At 46.6% G+C, this 15,664-nt stretch overlaps 1 protein-coding gene across 1 annotated transcript in view; it reads right to left on the reverse strand.

Moving 5' to 3' along the window:
* The window catches only part of RSPRY1 (ring finger and SPRY domain containing 1), a 73,647-nt gene that overhangs the window by 52,997 nt on the left and 4,986 nt on the right, over positions 1 to 15,664 (reverse strand). Inside the window, exon 2 of the mRNA XM_070760756.1 lies at positions 8,373 to 8,866. Coding sequence (XP_070616857.1) covers positions 8,373 to 8,719 — 347 coding nt within the window. The 5' untranslated portion in view covers positions 8,720 to 8,866. The remainder of the gene's footprint in view (positions 1 to 8,372; positions 8,867 to 15,664) is intronic.

The following is a 15,664-nucleotide window of genomic DNA, read 5'->3' on the forward strand; positions in this document are numbered from 1 at the left end:
GCGTTGATTGCTTACCTGAATGCCTCTTCTTGTATGCTGAGCGGGTACAGCAGTCACGTGGGTTGCTCGCTGTCCAATCCGCATAGGACCGAGCCTTGTCTTTAAAAAGATTGCTGGATCCGCCCCTTCCCCAGAATTCGTGAATCCGTCGACTTAGGCTCGAAAAGTGGTGGCTCAAATGATGCTCTACTCTCGTGATTAAGAAAAAAGGTTAGAAAGGTACAACCACAGTCAGAAAAGGAAGTGACTGCTGTACCCGCTCAGCGTACGAGAAGAGGCGTTCAGGTAAGCAATCAATGCCTATTCTCCATACTGAAGGAGCGGGTCCAGCCGTCACGTGGAATATACCCAACAGATGTGTCCCTAGGGAGAGATTAGTTGGCTATCATGAGATATAACAGATTGGAGGACTCTTCTGCCAAAGGCAGCATCCGCAGAAGCATAAGAGTCAATTTTATAGTGCCTTATAAAAGAATTGGGAGAGGCCCAAGTGGCCGCCTTGTAGACTTCTTCCAACGGGGCTTGAGTTGCACATGCGGCTGATGTGGCTGCACTACTTGTAGGATGTGCCGCAATTCCTCTTGGTACACTGAGGGAAGCTGACTCGTAAGCTTTCGAGATTGCCGCTGGAATCCAACAGCCTAACATGGTTGACGACACCTTGTCCCCCAAGGATTTGGGGTGGTAGGACATCTAAAGGAGGCAGTTCAGAGGCCTCTGGAGGGTCAGGAGGATTAACATGCACTTGGGCCTGAACTCTCAAGCGTTTAGCTGACCGCTCGTGAATTTTTTCTCTTTTCTTTTTTCTCTTTTCTCAGCTTTAGTGGCCTTAGCCATGGGGGGGGGGGAAGAGCTACTTATGAAGAGGAGGAGGCCTGGGGGATGGTTTCAATTTAATCACCAGTAGACCTACCATCCAGGGGACCATTAGCACAAGTGCCTCTCTTGGGAATAGAAGAAGCCATGGCCTGAAAAAAACTACAAGAACAAGGTCTGAGCCAAGGAAGGAGAAGCTACTATGAATAGGCAAAAAACTTCCCAAGAGGATAAGGCCCAAGCTCCTAGGCCCAGGAGCGTCTGCAGCTCAAAGACAATCTGGACTAATCCAAAGTTCGTGCCAATGAGTACAGATGGGCTAGGCCTCAGCTAATTAAACAACCAAGGCACACTGATTAAGAGGCCTAGCAAGGGAGTAATAGCCTGAGAGTCTCACAGTTTACTCTAGGCCACGCGGTGGACTTTATGGTGCCAAGCGGCTTGCGTGTGGGTGAGCTGCAAGTGCCGGTATTACTGGGTGCTTAGGGCCTTCACACCAAGAAAAACACTCCAATTTTTTGAATGAAGGAATGACTTAAGTCCAGGAGACGAAAAGAGAGCTTGTTATATGTTCCACACCGCTGGAAGAAAAAGCCACAAACAACAATCTCCCAGCCGACTAGATTTACTAGTAAATGCAATCTGGCAGCGGTGCGAGCAGGGTGATTACACAATTCACGGCTTTAGCTGTGGTGCAGCTTCTCCCTTTTGGCGCCGAGCCTAGTAGAGCTGGCATGAAGTCTAAGGCTTCGAGGAGAAAATGATAATAAACAAAATTACTTATCTTGTTGTATTGCAGAGAGAGAGAGAATGAAGAGGGAATTGCTGTTGATTGCTTAACTGAATGCCTCTTCTCGTATGATGAGCGGGTACAGCAGTCACGTGAGTTGCTCGCTGTCCAATCCGTCGAGGACCAGGCCTAGTCTTTAAGAAGCCTGCTGGATCCGCCCCTACCCCAGAATTCATGAATCCGTAGACTTAGACTCAATTGTGGTGGCTCAATAGTGTTCAACTCCCATGATAGGAAAAAAACAGGTTAAAGGAATAACCATAGTTAGAAAAGAAATACATGGAGGGAAGTGACTGCTGTACCCATTCATCGTACGAGAATCAATGCCTATTCTCCATACTGAGAGAGCGGGTCCACCAGTCACGTGGGACATAGCCAATAGATGAGTCCCTAGGGAGGGATTAGTTCACTATCGTGAGAGATAACAGATTGGAGGACTCTTCTGCCGAAGGCTGCATCCACTGAAGCGTAAGAGTCAATTTTGTAATGCCTTATGAAAGAGTTTGGAGAGGCCCAAGTGACTTCTTCCAATGGAGCTTGAGTTGCCCATGCGGCAGATGTGGCTGCACTTCTTGTGGAATGTGCTGTGATACTTCTAGGTATGGTGAGGGAAGCTGACTCACAAGCCTCTGAGATAGTCCCTCAGATCCAACGACCTATTACGGTTGAGGATACCTTGGATCCCATGGATCTGGGATGGTAGGCCACGAATAGAGCTTCAGACCTCCGAATGGGTCTTGTCTGTTGGATGTAGATTCTCAGCGCTCCGGTGAGATCTAGGGTGTTCCATCTGACCGCAAGATGATGGTTTTGGTTGGAGCAAAATGAAGGCAACACAATGTCCTGGGATCTATGGAACATGGAACTGACCTTGGGGAGAAAGGTGGGGTCCAAGCGCAGGACTACTTTGTCCGGATGGAACTGGCATAGATCCTGCCTAATTGAAAGGGCTGCCAATTTGGAGATGCGTCGGGCAGATGTTATTGCCACCAGGAATGCTACCTTGTAGGATAGGTACCTGAAGAACACTGATCTTAGGGGTTCCCTAATGGAGAACCCGCAGTAAGTCCCAGGACGGGTGTCTATAAACCCTGGAAGGTCTGAGGTTTGAAATACCTCTAAGAAATTCTTGAATTTCCGGAAAGGAGCGGAGTGGTTGTCTGCAAGGCCCTGCTAAGACCGAAGATAGGACTGCCAGATGGCAATGGATGGTGCTGGATGAAAGGCCTTGCTGGAACCCTTTCATGAGGAAAGCTACTATCCTGTGGATGGGAATACACAGGGGGGATAGATCCTCCTGTGAGCACCATTGGTGGAATTTGGATCAGGTATGGTCATAAATCCTGTTGGTGGACACTCTTCTGGCTTTAAGAATTATTTCTACAGTGTCCGGGTCATATCCTCGCAGGTCTAAGTCACGCCGGATAATAGCCAAGCGGTGAGGTGGACCATTCCGGATCTGGATGGAGAGAGGCGCCCTGCTGCAACATATCCTCCGAAACGGGGAGTCGCCAGGGGTCCTGGACGGACAGATGTTGTAGGTCCGTGAACCAGGGCCTGCGTGGCCAGTGAGGGGCTATCAGAATCACCTGGGCCTTCTCGAGGATGATCTTGTGGATCACATCTGGAAGAATTGGAATTGGAGGGAAGGCGTAAAGCTGCCCTTGAGGCCAAGGGATTCTGAGTGCGTTGGTCGCTTCCGCTCCCGGGGATGGGAACCTGGAGAAAATTCGAGGGAGTTGAGCATTGGCCTCGTCGCAAATAGGTCTAGCGATGGGTGACCGAATTTGAGGCAGATTTGCTGAAACAGAGCCGGATGAAGGCTCCACTCTCCTGGGTCTAGAGTCGACCGGGAGAGACAATCCGCTTGTACATTGAGGACTCCCGGTATGTGGTCGGCCTTTAACGACTGAAGATGCCTCTCTGCCCAGAGACCCAACTTCAGGGCTTCTCTCATCAGGGCCTTGGACCTGGTGCCCCTTGTCTGCAAATATGACTCTATATTGTCTATATTGTCTGTGAGAATCAGAACATGTTGATTGATGATGTGTGGTTTGAATTGTTTGAGGGCGAAGGACACTGCTCTCAATTCCGGCCAGTTGATAGATCTGGAAGCCTCCTCCACTAACCACATGCCTTGGGCTATTAGGCCCTGGGCATGGGCTCCCCAGCCCGATAAGCTGGCATCCGTGGTGATGGTGAATCGGTCTGGACACCTGAAGGGAGATCCCTTGTCCAGGGTGGAGGAGATCCACCACGTAAGGGATCTTAAAACTGTGGATGGGATGGAGATGAGGCATGTCGAATCTCTGGAACAGTAACAGAAGCCATTGGAGATCCCTGGCGTGAAGACGGGCCCAGGTGATAATGCCAATGCGGATACCATCTTTCCCAGTAGAGAAGACAGGGTAACGATGGAAGTCCTTCTCTGAGATCATATTTGGGAAACGAGCTCCTTAATACTGACTTTTCTCTCAGCAGAGAGAAAAACCTGAGAGAGATCCGAATTTATGATGGACCCCAGGTGTTGAATAGAAGTAGATGGATGGAGCTGACTTTTTTTGATATTAATGGAGAAAACCATGATCCTGTAGGATAAACATGGTAATGTTGAGGTCTGAGCAGGTGTCCTCTTCAGAGGCCCCATGAATTAATATGTTATCCAAATAGCATATAATATGAATGGGCGTGGCTCGAATGTGAGCTGCCAGGGCTCCTGGGAGCTTAGTAAAGACTCGAGGAGCCGAGGAGAGCCCGAAGGGCATGGCCCTATATTGATAGTGCTTGCCCTGGAAGGCAAACCGTAGAAATTTTCTGTGACCTTTGGCAATGGGAATATGAAGATAGGCTTCCGTGAGATCCAAGGAGACCATAAAGTCCCCAGGACGGATAGCAGCTAAGATGGATGACAAAGAATGCATCTTGAATTTCCTATATTTAATAAACTGATTCAAATTTTTAAGGTCCAAGATGGCTCTCCATCCTCCAGTAGTCTTAGGGACCATGAAGAGGATGGAGTAGAAGCCCAGACCTCTTTGGGAAAATGGAACAGGCTGGATAGCCCTGATAGACAACAAATGTTGAATAGCTTCCTCCATTCGGATACGAGATGGGGAAGACCTGGGGGATGGGCATGAGATAAAACGTTTAGGAGGTATGGAACTAAACTCCAACTGAAGACCCCATTCCACAGTAGCAATAACCCAGGGGTCCTTACAGGAATGGCGCCATTTGGAGGAGAACCAACACAGGTGTCCCCCTATGGGAGTGGAATGAAGCTCACCATCTGGGCTTTCTGGAAGCTCTAATCGAGGAGGAACCTCTTTGGTAATGGGATCCTCTACCCCTGGGGTTTCTGCCAACCTGGGAGCGAAAATGAGGGGAATACTGACCTGAGTTTCTTTAGAAAGTGAACCCTTGATCCTGTTGACAATTGGGAGGTTGAAAGGGTTGAGTTTTGAGGGCCTTCTTGTTGGTGGGCCCCAAAACTTTCTTTTTGTCAGCGGTTTCAGTGAGAAGGGGGTCCAGGCGGTCACCAAATAGGTGATCACACTTCAAAGGACCCATGGCCAACTGTCATTTTTGCCTCACTTCCAAGGGCGCAGCCATAGAAGCCTTCTGGCCGTTGTTGAGGCCGCTACTGACCTGGCTGTAAATCTTGATGATTGCAGGGTAGCATTAGCTACATATTGGGCCGCTGCAAAACTTTGTTAAAATCCTGTTGGCCTCATAGATCATCAGGGTGATGTGCTGCTGGAGCTGTTGAAGCCATAAAAGCATAGCTCGAGAAAAGAAAGATGCTGCTGCTGCACTCTTGATCGCCCAGGTATCCGCGAGGAAACATCTTTTGAGCATTTGCTCTAAGCGTTTGTCTTCGGGTTTCAAAACCTCCTCTGCTTCTCTGCTGCAGAGTGTAGAGTCTTTACAGGTTCATCAGATTTAGGACAGACAAGAAGATCTTCATAAGAGGGAGAAAGCTTATATAATTTCTTGTCCTTGGTTGTGGGATTGAAGCCAAAGGCTGGATGGTCCCACTGCTGGAGCAGAGCATCTTTAAACAATTTGGGCATTGGAATGACCTCTTTGTCTTCCTGTTCCTCCATGGTATGGTAGATTTTCCTCAGGAGGATCTGTGGAAGGAGCCGACTGTTTATCTTGCCCGGCTAAGCCTGTAGAAACTCTTGCTTTGAATAGAAGAGATTTGAAGGGGCTGGAATCTTAATTTGAGATTCCTCATCTTCTGACAGGCGCTGAAATGGGTCATCATTATCCTCTATGTCCACATCCTCGTTCTCATTCTTGGAAGAATCTGAATCCTCATTAATTGGAACTCTGTAGGATGAGACGGAACTCACGGGCTGGGGGGGCGCATGGAAGGGGACGAGAGTGAGAAGGCACATTGATAGCTGAGAGCTTGGCATCAATGGCTTTAGACAAGGCAGAATACATAATTGAAACTCTGGAGGAAGATTAGTAATGGTTGCAGGTAAAGATGGAGATTCCCTGAAGGCCTGGGATGGGACTAGCTCGGAGGGATCATCCATAATGTCTGGCTCCTCTGGACCTAAGCCCCATAAGTTAGGTTGGGGTCTATTTAGGTTTGGCTCATCCAGAGAAAGCACAGGGACCCCAGAGGGAGGCAGGTTAGAAGCCTCTGGGGGGGTCAAAACTAATGTGCACTTGGGCATGCACCTTTAAACATTTAGCTGATTTTTCATGGATTCTCTGCAACACTAGGTCCCTTCTCTTCTCAGCCCTGGTAGGTCTAGCCATTGTAGGGGCTCCCGAGGAAGAGGAGGAAGAGGCCTGGGGGATATTATCAATTTCATTACCAGTAGGCCTAACCTCTCTGGGACCTTTAGATGTGCCTCTCTTGGGAAACGAAGTCATGGCCTAAACAAATTACAGGGACAAGACTTGAGCCAAAATCTGATGGGAGAAGCTTCTAGGGCAACGTTCCCAAGAGGAAGAGGGCCCTGCTCCTAGGCCCAGGAGCGTCTGCAACTCAGTCAATCTGGTTGGTACCAGAGTTCATCCAGGGAGTGCAGAAGGGCAGGCCTCACTAACCTTAATCAAAAAGTAAACCAAGGCACACTGGTTTGGAGGCCTGAGGGACTCAAAGCTTACTCCAGGGCCAAGCGGCAGATCGCGTGGGCGATCCACAAGGGCCGACAATTACTGGGCGCTGAGGGCCTTCGCGCCAAAATAAACCACTCCAAGATTTTTAAAAACGGAGGGGTGTCTAAAGTCCGGGCACAATCAAGGGAAGCTTGCCAACAGTCCCATTCCACAGGAGGAAAAAGAGCCCTTTTTTCCCTTTTTAAATCAATCCTTAGCTTGCCGGTAAACCTCCTGGCCGAGTAGATTTACTTGTAAATACAATCCGGCAGCAGCGCGAGCAGGGCATTTGCAAAAAAACTGCAGGAGCCGTGGCACAGCTTCTCCCTCGGTGCCGAGCCCAGTAAAGCTGGCGCGCAACCAAGGCAAGCTCTAGTAAAAGACAAAATTAAATTTTACTTATCTGAATAGAAAGGCGAAGGGAAGGTGTTTTGCGAGAGGAACGAGCCACCACATGTCCTGCTGGATCGCAGGACCGAGCAAATTCTGGGGAAGGGGCGGATCCAGCAGGTTTTTTAAAGACTAGGCTCGGTCCTTGACGGATTGGACAGCGAGCAACCCACGTGACTGCTGGACCCACTCTCTCAGTATGGAGAAGGTGTTTGAGAGGAGCTGAGCCACCACCCATCCTACCGGTAGGAGGACCGAGTGAATTCTGGGGAAGGGGTAGATCCAGCAATCTTTTTAAAGACAAGGCTCGGTTCTATGCCAATTGGACAGCGAGCAACCCATGTGACTGCTGGACCCGCTCCTTCAGTACAGAGATTGCAATGATCTCAAATACCAGAGAGGGGTCAGATAAAGATTTCTCCCAAAACTGTCCTCTAAGCAGGCATTTTCCAATTATTTCATCTAGTGATTCACTATCAACATCCTGAAAAAGCAGTTTATGGAAATCATTCATCAGTAATGATCCCAGGAGCATTTAAAAGTATTAGTAACCCACATTCTTTCCTCTGTCAAAAATGTGTGTGCTTTCAAAGAAACAGGAACCAGCTTTAGCCTCTTTCATTACAAATTATGCATGTGATTAATGCCTATGAACCACTTTTGTACTGTACTTATTCTTCTTAATTCGATTATGTCACCCTTGGCTGATGAAAGGCTGTAAAGTAGAACTAGGGTGTGTTAGGTTACAAGCCTTAAAAATGTAATAATCCAGATAGTGTTAAAACTAAGGCTAAACGAAAAGAAACATCAATATCTTCCTTATACTATTGAACTACAGTTCCAAATTCTCCAACCAACTTGACCAAAAGTGGCTGATAATATTTAATCTGTCTTTCTTGAAAAGTTAGCAGAAATATCCAAATTCAATATCCTCAGACACCAGACAAGGTTCAGATAGGAGTCACTCTCCAAAACTACTTATTTCTTAATAGGTGCTTTCTAATGTTATCATCTAATGATTCAGCATCCTGAAAATGTGTCTTAAGAAAGCCACAACAAACACACCCATTTTTATCCCCATTCAACCTACAGCTATGCTGGCTGGAGAATAGAGGGAGTTGAAGTCCACAAGTCTTAACGTTGCCAAGTTTGGGGGACCCCTGGCCTAGAGCTTCAGCACTCTGGTAGCCCCAGAAAGCAATTGTTGAATCTGTAGCAGCCACTTCATTCACTGCCTCATTGCTCTCCAGGTACTTACTTGTCTACTAATGTCCGAATTACTGCCAGTGTGTCAAGTACCAACACATCAACATTATGTTTTTTCCTTCGGGGTTCATGTGGTCCGCGCCCCCGCCGGGGGGGCCTTACCGGGTCCCTCTGATGGCTCCTGGTTTCAGGCACAGACATTCTGCTGTTGTCTGCCTGGGGATTCCTGGATTCTGCATTCTCTTCTGCACCGCTGTCTTCTCGACAAACACAGGAATTGCCCATGCTGCTAACTCCCAAGGTTTGTAGCAAACAGAGAATATGCCGTTCAAAGGTCAGCCGGAAGCCTTGGAAAAGGTTTCTGCTTGCATAGAGCACAACCAAAGCAACAACAATCATCTAGACAGTTTTAAAATCAATGTTTTTGGGATGTTGAATTGTAGCCTTTGCATCATGCAAGTGTGTAAAAACTGGAACGGGCAGGAAATGGTTGGTTTACTTTCTGACATCATCACTGGTGATACTCATCGGTTATCCACAAGAGGCCTGCAAAAGAGAAAAGAACACCCAAATCAATCTGGATTTAAATTATAACGAAGCAAGCAATCCCCCCCCCCTCCAAATCATAGATTTTTAACAACAGGGTGTCACTGTGGCTTACACTCACCAATTAAATAGAAAATCTGGAATCTGTCCCACCTGCAACCTTTGCCTGCTTATCCCCAAATTTGCTGAAGTCACCAACATGCTATTATTTATCATCTGTTCTAGGCTCATACACTTTGTGTCAAGGACAATAAGCTATGTAGCCTGCCACAATTTACTTGTTTTTATCTGTAGCATCTCCCCATATTAGAAAGCTTTGTGAATTCTGCAAGAAGTAAATTTCCAGTCTTTGTCTTCTTCTTTGCCCATCAAGAATAGATTGATTGGTTCCAAGACAAGACAAAGGGAGCACCAGCCAGTTCAAGAGATGACAGGAGGAGCAACTGAGGCAACATAGCTCGGAGTTTCTTTATCTATAACTGTTTTGAGGAGTTGTGCACACTTCTTGAAAACAAGTCAAAAGAAGCACACAGAGTCTTCTACAGTATTTATCCATATCCAGAAAAAGTAGTTTGGAAGGCAATGATCTTAGAAAATCCTTCAGTTAATTGTCACATATGTTTTTTCAGAGTTCCAGAGAGGAATATAGCCATCAATTACCTCAAGTCTACCCAATAGAAGGCAACCTGTTAGATGGACTGTGTACCAAATGAGACAATGCAACTGTAACAGGCAGCACAACATAACTTAATGTCAAACAATTAACTTATAAATCACAAATAGCAAAGTCACACTGATAATAGATTTAAGTAGAATTCTAGGAATCTTCTTAGATAATGAGGTCTCTCTACTAACAAAAGCTTCTTTTCTGTTTGACAATTTCTTGAAATTGCGGCTGTATAAAAACTTCAAAAACCCAAAATCTTTTGGTAATTAAAATGCCACTCTATTTATACAATGCATATGGCCACTTGGTTCAACTGTATGCCTTTGGCTGACTAAGAATAAAGACTCTGCAAAAGCATAGGGCAATACAGCATAAATAAATAGCTGAATGTGTCTCACTACCAAATTAATCCTTCAATAGTTGCTTTCATTTCTCTTATGATACTGTATGTATTAAATGGACATTAGCAGCTACATACTGTATATAAAGGCTAAGTCAAACCTGTATTAGCATCCAATCTCTTGCAAGAAACTGATGGACCACAGTAATTTCTTTCCCAGCTCTTTTTTTAAAACTGTAACCATCAGTGTAAGGAAAAAACTCTCAATTATTGCCAAGAAACCAAATTTGAATATTTAAGCCACCAAGCTTATTTAAATTTCTTTACTGATCGACAATACATGAAAACTCAGCTTTCAGATTAACACAAAAGCTACTAGCAACTGTTGTGATCCCAGAAAATAAAAATATTTTTGTCTCGTGTTTATATCTTACTAGCCATTATGCCATCTACAATCAAAGTTTGAAGTCTGTCAAAGTGCAAAAGAAATAAATCAACACACACATTTCTGCTAATGGCTTGGTCCTAAACCAATTTGAAATAGCGAGATATTCAAGAACATCAAGCATTCTGACAGCAAGGTTCATTAGAGAATACTGTACCCAACACTTTCAAAAAATCATCAAAACACACAATTAATATATTAACATTCAGTTTCCATCATGATAAATAAAGGGATAATAAGGGGCATATGAAATTTTTTGAAAATAATAAGGGAAAAAGATTTTAAAATGTTATTCAACATTATTATCAAACATGAAAAGTTCACTTAACCAATGTTCCCTCTAATTTTTTTTCGGTGTGGGCGGAAAAGTATAGTGTCTGAGAGACAGTCCCTTTGGGACTGGGCGGCATAGAAGTATAAATAAATAAATAAATAAATAAATCTTTTATTTTTTATTAAAAGAAATTAATAATTAAAAAACCCCAAAATCCATTACTATTAAAACTAAAACAACCAGCAAAACTATTAATAAAAACAGGTGAGGGCTGGGTTTTTTTCTCTGTTATTATTTAAGTGCTTTTACCATATGCTTTAAATCAAGAGTCACTTCTCTCTCTGTTTCTCTCTCTTTCCTGTCATTCTCTGCCTCAATCATTTTCTCATTTCTCTTTTTTTCTCCCCTTTTTTCTATCATTTCTCTCTCTCTCTTCCTTCCACTCTTCTCTCTCTCTTTCTTCCTCTCTCTCACTCTCTTCCTTCCTCTCATATTTCTTTCTTTCTCTCTCTCTCTTTCTTGCTATCTCTTTCTCTCCCCCCTCTGTCTCTCTCTCTCTCTCTTTCTCACTTTCTCTCTATCTTGCTCTGTCGCTCTCACTCTCGTTCTCTGGAGGCTGGTGAAAGTGATTTACAATGTCAGGCGCGCAGGCCGGCACGCGCTCTCCTCATCTCCCTGCCAGCCCGCCCGGAAGATTCAAAGTAAGACTGAAGGGTTTTCTTATTTTGAATCTTCCGGGCGGGCTGGCAGGGAGATGGGGAGCGCGCCCGGTCCCCCCGCCCGGCTGCTCCGCCTCTTTCTCCTCCGGAGAATGCCTGCCCCGCCTCTCTTGCAGCGGAGGAGAAAGAGAGGCGGATCGGGCGGGCAGGGCCGAGAGGCCAGGAGTGCGAGGGGGCCGGAGGCACCATGGAGAGGCAGGGGTGGCCGCGGCTTCCTTCTACTGCCCGCGCCTCCCCGCCCACCCACCCCCGCGGGCTGGCAGGGGGATGGGGAGCACGTGCCCGAGGAAAAGTGTGCGCGGGGGGGTGGGGTATATGCTATGCTGACTGGGATAAAAAGATGCATTCCCACCCTTTTCCTTCTAGTAATTAGTAATTAAAAACTACATACAGTAGCTCTACAGGCTATGAAATTGTATATACAAAGAGTCACTCTTTGAGGGAGGTGGGCGATGCATACCATAAATGTGAAAAATTAAAAAAATACACACTATAAATTTTGTAAGATATTACATGCTGAACCAAGACCACTCAGCTACCCTGAGCCTATTGAAAAAGGCTGTAGGTCTGTAACAATTTTATTTCTTTTAACTGCTACTGGAAAAGTCCTAACATTTTCCAGTATATGCTTAACCACAGGCATTTGCTTTGTACATATATGGAAGAGCAGCCATACAAGAGTCAAAAATAGCAGACTACGGTAATTCGAGATTTGATTTATAAGAATATTTCTTTTGAGTCCATACCCTACATAGTTTCTCAACAACACTTCTTTTTTCCCTAGAATTTCAGCTCCCGATGAGAGCATCCATGCATTTAGAATAGGTTGCAATAATGTTCTCATAGGATGCTTTTCAATTTACATATTTACCTAATAGTCTTAAAATTTCAAGATAAGTTTTCCAATCCAAGAAAAGCAGCTCAAAAAGCAATTCAAGGGAATTCCACAATTGTTTCCATGCTGTCATTCAGTAGTTAAACTATTATCTGCTCTCTGCCCAGGTTCTTATGAGAAAATGGGTGAGAAGACTGGTTGGAATAAGGTTTCGCGGGCAGGTGAAATGTATCTCAGCGTACGCAGTAGCAAACCTCTCATCACATTCAAATGAAATGAAAATGAAGCCCAGAAACCCCAACTTAAAGGACAGTTTTAATTCTCTTCAGGCCAAGACTGCCTACAACATTTTCCTTTCTCAAAATAACAAACTGCACCATCTGTAAAATTGGAAGAAAAAAGGATCAACAAGTCAGTCGAGGTGACTGGGGCCTGTACTTGTCCATCTGTCTGGGAAGATTTTGATCTGGTGACACCTGATGAAGTGGACAAGGCCATTGGAGCTGTGAGTTCCGCCACCTGTTTACTGGATCCGTGTCCCTCCTGGCTGGTCTCGGCCAGCAGGGAGGTGACACGGAGCTGGGTCCAGGAGATTGTCAACACTTCTTTGGGGAGGGACCTGGACCCAGCCATTCTCAACCACTATCGGCCAGTCTCCACCCTTCCCTTTATGGGGAAGGTTCTTGAGAAAGTGGTGGCGCTCCAGCTCCAGCGGTACTTGGAAGAAGCCGATTATCTAGGCCCTCAGCAGTCAGGCTACCTCTGAAAAGTGTTCGGAAACTTCAGATCATGCAGAATGCAGCTGAGAGAGCAATCATGGGCTTCCCTAGGTATGCCCATGTTACACCAACACTCCGCAGTCTGCACTGGTTGCCGATCAGTTTCCGGTCACAATTCAAAGTGTTGGTTATGACCTATAAAGCCCTTCATGGCATCGGGCCAAAATACCTCCGGGACCATCTTCTGCCGTACGAATCCCAGCGACCGGTTAGATCCCACAGAGTCAGCCTTCTCCGGGTCTCGTCGACTAAACAATGTCGTCTGGCGGGACCCAGGGGAAGAGCCTTCTCCCCAACCCTCTAGAACCTGCTCTCCCCAGAGATTAGAATTGCCCCCACCCTCCTTGTCTTTCGCAAGCTCCTTAAAACCCACCTCTGTCGTCAGACATGGGGGAATTGAGATATTCCTTTCCCCCCAGGCCTATACAAGTTATGCATGGTGTGAATGTTTTGTTTTTTAATAAGGTTTTTTTAAAATGACTTTTTAATTATTGGATTTGTAATATATTGTTTCTATTGTTGCTGTGAGCCGCCCCGAGTCTGGGGAGAGGGGCGGCATACAAATCTAATAAATAATAATAATAATATTAATAATAATAATAATTGAAAAATACTAAATTGCTTCTAGTTCCCAAGCATTCAATTTCATAGCATAGCCCAATATTTTAACTCAACAAAATGGAAGAAAATTCAGCACTGATGCATCACTGTGTTTAAATCTACGAATGTTCACCCTCATTCGCAAGGAATCTACCGAACAGTTGTGTTTGATTAATTTCAATAAAGATTACTAGTTAAGCTATTAGAACACAGAAAAGTACTACAGATAGTCCTTAACTTACAACAGTTCATTCAGGGGCCATTCAAAGTTACAACAGCACCAAAAAATGACTTATGACCAGTTTTCACACTTAAACTTATCTCTGCTCATATGATCAAAATTCAGACATTTGGCTTATTGATGATGGTTGCAATGATACGGGACGCATGATCTCCATTTGCGACTTTCTGACAAGCAAAGTCAATGGGGAAGCCACTTAACATTCACTTAACAACCAGGTTACTAACTTATCAAGTGCAGTGATTCACTTAACAACGGTGGCAAGAAAGATTGTAAAATGGGACAAACTCACTTAAGAGAGGCTTCACTTAAGAAGATAAATTTTGGGGTAAATCAAGGACTACCTATAATCCACATTAAAATTATGGGAGGTATCTGCAGCCCCAAATTAAAATAAAGCTTCATATGGAGCCTTATGACACTACTGTATTTGGATCTTATATATGCATTTTAGAGCAAGGTAAATATTACTAACTTTTTCTTTGCCTTCCTATTCTACTGCAACAATCCTTTATTTTAGGATATAGTGCTAGCCAACCCAAAACCTTAATTCCAATAACCTAGTTTAAGTCATACTAAATCATAAGGTAAATTCTTTGGTTTGTGTTTAGCATATTTAGCAGAGGCCTGGAGATTAAAACATATGAAGAACAGTTGCAAGAATTAGGTATGCAGTGATCCCCCGAGTTTCGCGATCTCAATCTTTGCGAAACGCTATATCGCGATTTTTCCACCCGATGACGTCACTCCCTTCCTTTCTCATCTTTCTTTCTCTCTCTCTTTCTCTATCTTGCTTCTTCCTCTCTCACACTCTCTTCCTCCCTCTCTCATCTGTTTCTTTCCTTCTCTCTCTTTCTCTATCTCTCCCCCTCTTGCTCTCGAGCGGCAAGCGAGCAGCCAGGCGGGCGGGTGAACGGGCAAGCGGAGCGGCCGGGCGGGCGAACGGGCAAGCAGAGCGGCCGGGCGGGCGGGTGAACGGGCAAGCAAGCGGCCGGGCGGGCGAACAGGCAAGCGAAGCGGCCGGGCGAACGGGCAAGCGAGCAGCCGGGCGGGCGAACGGGCAAACGGAGTGGCCGGGCGAACGGGCAAGCGAGCAGCCGGGCGAACGGGCAAGCGGAGCGGCCGGGCAGGCGGGTGAACGGGCAAGCGAGCAGCCGGGCGGGCGGGCGAACGGGCAAGCGGAGCGGCCAGGCGGGCAGGGGAACGGGCAAGCGAGCAGCCGGGCGGGGCGAACGGGCAAGCGAGCGGCCGGGCAGGCGGGGTGAACGGGCAAGCGAGCGGCCGGGCGGGTGAACGGGCAAGCGAGCAGCCGGGCGGGCGGGTGAACGGGCAAGCGGAGCGGGCGGGCGGGTGAACGGGCAAGCGAGCAGCCGGGTGGGCGGGGTGAACGGGCAAGCGGAGCGGCCAGGCGGGCGGGGTGAACGGGCAAGCGGCAAGCGATCTTGGGGTTTCCCCTTTGCCTGGGCGGCGGGAAGACCCAGGGAAGGTTCCTTCGGCCGCCCAACAGCTGATCTGCTCCGCAGCGCGGCAGCAGCGAGGAGCCGAACATTGGGTTTACCCGTTGCCTGGGTAACGGGGAAACCCCATCTTCGGCTCCTCGCTGCTGCCGCGCTGCGGAGCAGATCAGCTGTTGGGCGGCCGAAGGAACCTTCCCTGGGTCTTCCCCGCCGCCCACACGCAAACTCCACCATCTGCGCATGTGCGGCCATGGAAAAAGGGGCGCGCATGCGCAGATGGTGTTTTTACTTCCGCACCACTACATCCCGAAAAGTCGATTATCGCGAGGGGTCTTGGAACGGAACCCTCGCGATAATCGGGGGATCACTGTATCTAGTTTAACAAAGAGAAGGATTAGAGGTGACTCAATAGCAGTCTTCTGATATCCAAGGGATTGCCAC

The sequence above is a fragment of the Erythrolamprus reginae genome, chromosome 9, assembly GCF_031021105.1.
Source record: "Erythrolamprus reginae isolate rEryReg1 chromosome 9, rEryReg1.hap1, whole genome shotgun sequence".
Classification (NCBI taxonomy): domain Eukaryota; kingdom Metazoa; phylum Chordata; class Lepidosauria; order Squamata; family Dipsadidae; genus Erythrolamprus; species Erythrolamprus reginae.